The sequence below is a fragment of the Protobothrops mucrosquamatus genome, unplaced genomic scaffold (assembly GCF_001527695.2).
Source record: "Protobothrops mucrosquamatus isolate PMUCROS unplaced genomic scaffold, P.Mucros_1.0 scaffold1644, whole genome shotgun sequence".
In the NCBI taxonomy this organism is placed as follows: Eukaryota; Metazoa; Chordata; class Lepidosauria; order Squamata; family Viperidae; genus Protobothrops; species Protobothrops mucrosquamatus.
Genome location: NW_015387803.1, coordinates 263304 through 269271, shown reverse-complemented (window position 1 = coordinate 269271; position 5968 = coordinate 263304). Strand labels below are relative to the sequence as shown.

General features: G+C 40.1%; 1 protein-coding gene across 1 annotated transcript in view; it reads right to left on the bottom strand.

Annotated features, from left to right (window-relative positions):
• Positions 1 to 792: 792 nt before the first annotated feature.
• NOC3L (NOC3 like DNA replication regulator) overlaps positions 793 to 5968 on the bottom strand; it is a 21869-nt gene continuing 16693 nt past the window's right edge. Inside the window, exons 17-21 of the mRNA XM_015822692.1 lie at positions 4638 to 4819; positions 2922 to 3050; positions 1861 to 1958; positions 1341 to 1425; positions 793 to 1239 (exon numbers count right to left, since the gene is read on the bottom strand). Coding sequence (XP_015678178.1) covers positions 1108 to 1239; positions 1341 to 1425; positions 1861 to 1958; positions 2922 to 3050; positions 4638 to 4819 — 626 coding nt within the window. The 3' untranslated portion in view covers positions 793 to 1107. The remainder of the gene's footprint in view (positions 1240 to 1340; positions 1426 to 1860; positions 1959 to 2921; positions 3051 to 4637; positions 4820 to 5968) is intronic.

Sequence of the window (5968 nt, the reverse complement as noted above, 5' to 3'; positions counted from 1 at the left end):
TTTCTTTTGAGAACTCCTGGGTTAAAGTGTGGCCCAGGACTGAAATGCAGGAGACTTTTGACTTCTGCAGGGTGTGGGGAGGCGGCTTGGGGAACTTTCCCCCAGGTTAATAGAGAGCAGGTGCTTTGATGCGCCCGCTGAATGTTCTTAAGAGAGTGGCTATAGGTAAAACAAGTAAGGTTGGCAAGCATTGGCATAACTCCCTGGAGGCTATCTGGGGAAATGGTTTCATTTTTGGAAACCATGGCTGTATTTCTCTTTACGGATTACATTTTGTTTGCTTTAGGGAAAGCATGGGATTGTTCCAGTCTCTAACAACATGCAAAACCTAACTAAGGGTTTTTCCATATTTCATTTTTTTTTTATGGGTAACAGGAAACAGGTCTGCAAATCATCTCAAAGTGGAGATGGTTTAATTCTTCATAGTCAGACCTGGGGCAGATATATTCAGTGGATGCAAAGACTGTCTGTTCTGAAGTTACCCAAAATGTGCTTTGAATACTGTCAATGTATCCTGACACATGACTACTATGTTTGACTCTGCCTTGTGCCAAATCAAGTATTTGGCCAGATAATATTTTATTTCATAAATACTTTTCTTTTTCCACCATCTCAACAGGTGATATGCATCTATCTAAATGAATGTAATGATGGGAATACAGTGTGTAAGAGAGTGGAAAACTTTACATTTTTGTTTTTTGAACATCTGTTCAAACTCTGCTTATACCACTCAAATTAAATTATGAGTCAGAACAAATTAGTCCAGTCTTTTTTTTTTTTTGAAAAAGAAATTTCTGTATAATTAAAAAATTCTAGGAATCAACCATGTTTATACAGTTATGGGAAAAGGCATTATTTTGCACTGAGAATACTATACAATTGGTTTTTACAAATGCAAGTTTGAATAAATTAGAAATTCTTAACTTTAGCCATCAGTGTGAAGTCGTCATTTCTGAATTTTTAAAGAATTTACCTCAAATATTCTAGGAATTACAAAAACACTCTTCTATCATGCTTCTGTATTCTGAATAATTAGGGTTCAATGGAACAAGTCACTTTTTCATAGGTCTGGTATTTTCAAACAGGCTGAATTAGCTTGCAATATAGTTATGATGCTGGAAATTTCTTTATGTCTTCAGCAAAATCCAGGGATACTTGTAAACCAGGCTTTTCAAGATGAAACTTAACCAATTTAGTCACGTCCTCATTGAGAAATAAATCACCTTGTAAAAATTTACCCTGAAACAGAGAAGCATACAATCATAAAAAATTGAAAGTAAACAGTTATAAACCTTACGGTAATGTTCCATATTTTAAAAAACAAATTTGTGAAGAAGTACCTTTTTCCTGCGTGCAACTGATGGAATAGAAGGATCAAAAGTCATATCTTTCATACTGTAGGCCTCAAAAAGTTCAGTAGGTGACCTATGATACATAGCGATATATAATTTCCATTATTTCCAAACATTATCGTAAAATTCAACAAGTTTTGAAAAAAAACAAAGCAATAATAGGCCTTAATAATAAAAGACTCTAGGCCAGGAATCTACAGAGTTCTCTAGACTTAAACCAGAAGGAACATTTGGCCTTCAGTTAACTGCAGAAGTACAATTCCAGGTACTGAAATACAAGGTAATTTCTGAAATTCTTTTATTTCCCATTAAGGGTAAGAATGAATTAAAATATTATTTTCTTCTTGAAATTAATATAGAAAACACATCTTTTGATGACCAGCCATTGGTCACAACAGCCACATAAAGCCTGCAGGACTAGAGATACCGGTAGTATATTACTGAATATCATTTGATGATAAAAGTGATGCTGGCTTGTTTGTGGACAGTGCACAGAATGTTCTCTCACCTCCGGCCAAGCTCATGACCAAGAGCTTCTGATCCTTCAGCCGGAGCTCCTGCCAGAAGATGAGCTGCGAATTTCTGAACAACTGGATGATAGTGTCTCTGAAAACAGGAGAAGTCACAGCAGACTGAGATGCTTCACATTTTCTTGTATCAATGAACTTACCCTGATTTATTTCTCTGATAATAATAATAATAATAATAATAACAACAACAACAATAACAACAACAAAACAACAACAACAACAACAATAAAGTTGGAAGGGACCTTGGAGGTCATCTACTCCAACCCCCTGCTCAGGCAGGAAACCCTATACCATTTCGGACAGATGGCTGTCCAATCTCTTCTTAAAAACTTCCAGTGTTGGAGCATTCACAGCTTCTGGAGGCAGGTTGTTCCACTGGTTAATTGGTCTAACTGTCAGGAAGTTTCTCCTTAGTTCTAGGTCGCTTCTCTTTTTGGTTAGTTTCCATCTGTTGCTTCTTGTCCTCCCTTCAGGCGCTTTGGAGAATAGCTTGACTCCCTCCTCTTTGTGGCAGCCCCTGAGATACTGGAACACGGCTGTCATGTCCCCCCTCGTCCTTCTCTTCATTAAACTAGACATACCCAATTTCAGCAACCGTTCCTTGTATGGTTTAGCCTCCAGTCCCCTAATCATCTTTGTTGCTCATAAACATTATTTAACAGTTAAAAGCAACTGATTAAAACAATAAGGCTAGGTAATCTTAAACCACTGTTCAGCCTAAATAAATTACTTGGCCGAGGTAATCTGAAAACAGGCAATTGTTGAAAAAAAACAAAGCAACCAGAAAAGTTTTAATTTAAAAAGAGACTGATGGAATGGAGTAAAAATGTATGTAAGCTAATCAGGATTATGAAAACTAAAAAAACATTATTACATGAGTATTACTATGACAGGTTGAAAGTAGTACATAAAATTCCTAAATTCATTCCTACATGTTCTAACTCGGGAGGAAAATAAAACTCTTCAGACAAAGAAAACAGGATTACTACACTAGAAATCAAGAACAAAGCTATAAAATGTAAGCCTTTGTGGTTCTCACCAAGAGGGAATGCAACTCCCAGAGGGCTGAGTTCTGAGCATTACAGTATTCTGGCTGATCCAGTTCGGGCAGATAAACGCCACTCCCCTGCGATTCATTGTCTAAAAGAAGGTCCGTTTTGGGGAAAATCTGCAATGAAGTTTGTTGGAGAAAAAAAGAAGAGTCCCCAAAAAAATTACAAGATGTCATGTTCATCTAAAAGAATAAAATAATTTCTCCCCCAAGTGAGTACTTAATTCTTAATACAGAATCTCTATTGTACATATGGTCCAAAGCGCGACTATCTAACCTTGGCAACTTTAAGACTTCCCCAGCCAACCATGAATTCTAGGAGTTGAAGTCCACAGGTCATAAAAGGTGTCAAAATTGGATATCCCTAGTCTACAGTATGTTAGCTATTGAAATAGATTTTTCTACTTCATAAAGACTAATTATTTTGTACATTGCAGGCTTATTTATTTATATCTTATTAATACAAAACATTGAGCACCCATGAAGATGCAACAAATAAGAACACAGGAAATTACAAGGACAATTTAAAGCAGAACCACCATCTATCAACTGCAGCTATTAAAATATACCAAACTCGGTTTATAACTGGTATTGTATTTTGTCTTCCAAGAATAAATATACTCTCATTTTTCTCCTTGCTACAATCTCATCTAACACTTACTGTATTACAATAGTTACTTGAGTTGAGAATATAATAGAGGCTGGCATTTTGTTACAGCAGCCCCAGCAGGCAGACCTCAGCCTAAGGAGGTAAGAGACACAATCTTCCAGGAGCAACAGCGGATGATATAATGCTTCCACGTTTTATTTGTTTAAGAAAATTCATATGGCCACCCAACTCACTCTCAACGACTCTGGGCAGCTTACAAGGATAAAAACCCAATGTAAAAACAGTAAAAAGCAATAACCCCCCAGCCCCTATGCATCTTGCTGCTAAAGGAAAGAATAAAAGAATGCTAACTCCAAGATTTCATGTGTGCATTCTTATTCAGCCTATGATCTCCTCCCTAAATCTCTTCAGATGGTGTAATCCAGTGAAAAGGAGCTCATGGGCTGAATGTTGACTATCATCAGCAGATTGATTTTCAAGTTCCTCATTTCATAATTTCTGGAGGCGTCAGCATTATAAAAGCCACTGCATGTTCATACCGTGCCCTATATCACTTTTTGATGACATGGGTGGCTATATAAATTTGATTAATAAATAAATAAAATAAATATATAATTTTTCCACTGGGAAGATATGGTCTGCTTCCTTAAATAAGAGAGTGATCCAATAAGCGTATTTTCTCTATACATTTACATTAGATATAATTAATACTTAAGGTATACAGTTACCCAGAAGACTAAGGAAAACTGAAGACATAAATAGGGAAGCAGGGAGAACAACACAACAGCAATAGCACTTAAACCTATATACCACTTCAGAGTGCTTCGCAGCCCTCTCTAAGCGTTTTACAGAGTCAGCATATTGCCCCCCAAAATCTGGGTCCTCGTTTTACCAACCTCAGAAGGATGGAAGACTGAGTCAACCTTGAGCCAGTCAGGATCGAACTCCGGGCAGTGAATTAGCTGAATTAGCCTGCAATGCTGCATTCTAACCACTGCGCCACCACGGCTCCTAATGAGATAGTGCCTCCTGGCAAGAAAGTGGATGCAACAGCATGTTGCATTGCACCCATAACTATGCTACAACGAACTTACATGCATTAATGTTCTGTTGGTTGCCAAGATTCCAATACTGGAGTTCGGAAGGACCTGGAGTGCCATGGTGGAAAGACGCTTAATGAAAGCAAGCGCCCTCTGCTGGGTCACCTGTTTTCTACGCTTGGTGAGCATTATATCCAGACACTGTAACACTATTGCTGCATCTTCATTTGTAGCTCCTTGAACACAAAACAAAGCCCTCAATAATAGCCCAAAAAGTTGAAAAGCCACAGTTCTACTACCCTCTCTTTAATCAGTTAAGCATCACTTGGCTAAAGATGGTACCCTGTAGAATCCCATGTGGATTTACATCAAGATTTAGTTTCTTTGTTGATGAGCTGCAGTAATGTCTGAAAGCTACTGAGACTCTCAAGCAATCTGGTATAAAAGGGGCAGATGTCACTCAAACATGTCATTCAAACTTCATTCAGCTTTAAATATTAGAAGACATTCAGTGAAACAAATCTGGGTAGTTATTATTATTATTATTTATTATTTATTGAATTTATATACCGCCCTATCTCCCTTATGGGACTCAGGGCGGTGAACAGGCGATAATAAAAACCACGATAAATATACACAAGTTTCTGTTCTAAAATCAAATTAAATAACAGGCCTGCTCTAAAAGTACCCCATACAAAACCCCCACTAAAACATAATCAAACTACGCCAGGCCGGCCGCACGGAATAGATGGGCCTTCAGGGCTCGGTGAAAAAGGCGCAGGTCCGCAACTGTACGTAGGTCGGGGGGGTAGCTCATTCCAGAGGGCAGGAGCTGCCACAGAGAAGGCTCTCCCCCTGGGGGTCGCCAGCCGGCATTGTCTGGCCGACGGCACCCTAAGGAGGCCCTCTCTGTGTGAGCGGACTGGTCGAAGGGAGGTGTTTGGTAGGAGGCGGTCTTGCAAATACCTAGGTCCATTGCCACGGAGCGCTTTAAAGGTTGTTACTAACACCTTGAAGCGCACCCGGAAGGCCACAGGCAGCCAGTGCAGCTCGTGCAGGAGAGGTGTTACATGGGAGTATCTAGAGGCCCCCAGGATCCCCCGCACGGCCGCATTCTGAACTAGCTGGAGCCTCCAGGTGCACCTCAAGGGGAGCCCCATGTAGAGAGCGTTGCAATAGTCCAGGCGGGAAACGAGGGCTTGAGTGACCGTGCGTAGAGCGTCACGATCCAGAAAGGGGCGCAACTGGCGTATCAGGCGAACCTGATGAAAAGCCCCCCTGGCCACGGCCGTCACATGGTCGTCTAAAGACAGCCGAGTATCCAGGAGGACGCCCAGGTTGCGGGCCCTCTCCGCGGGGGCTAATGACTCGCCCCCGATAGCCAG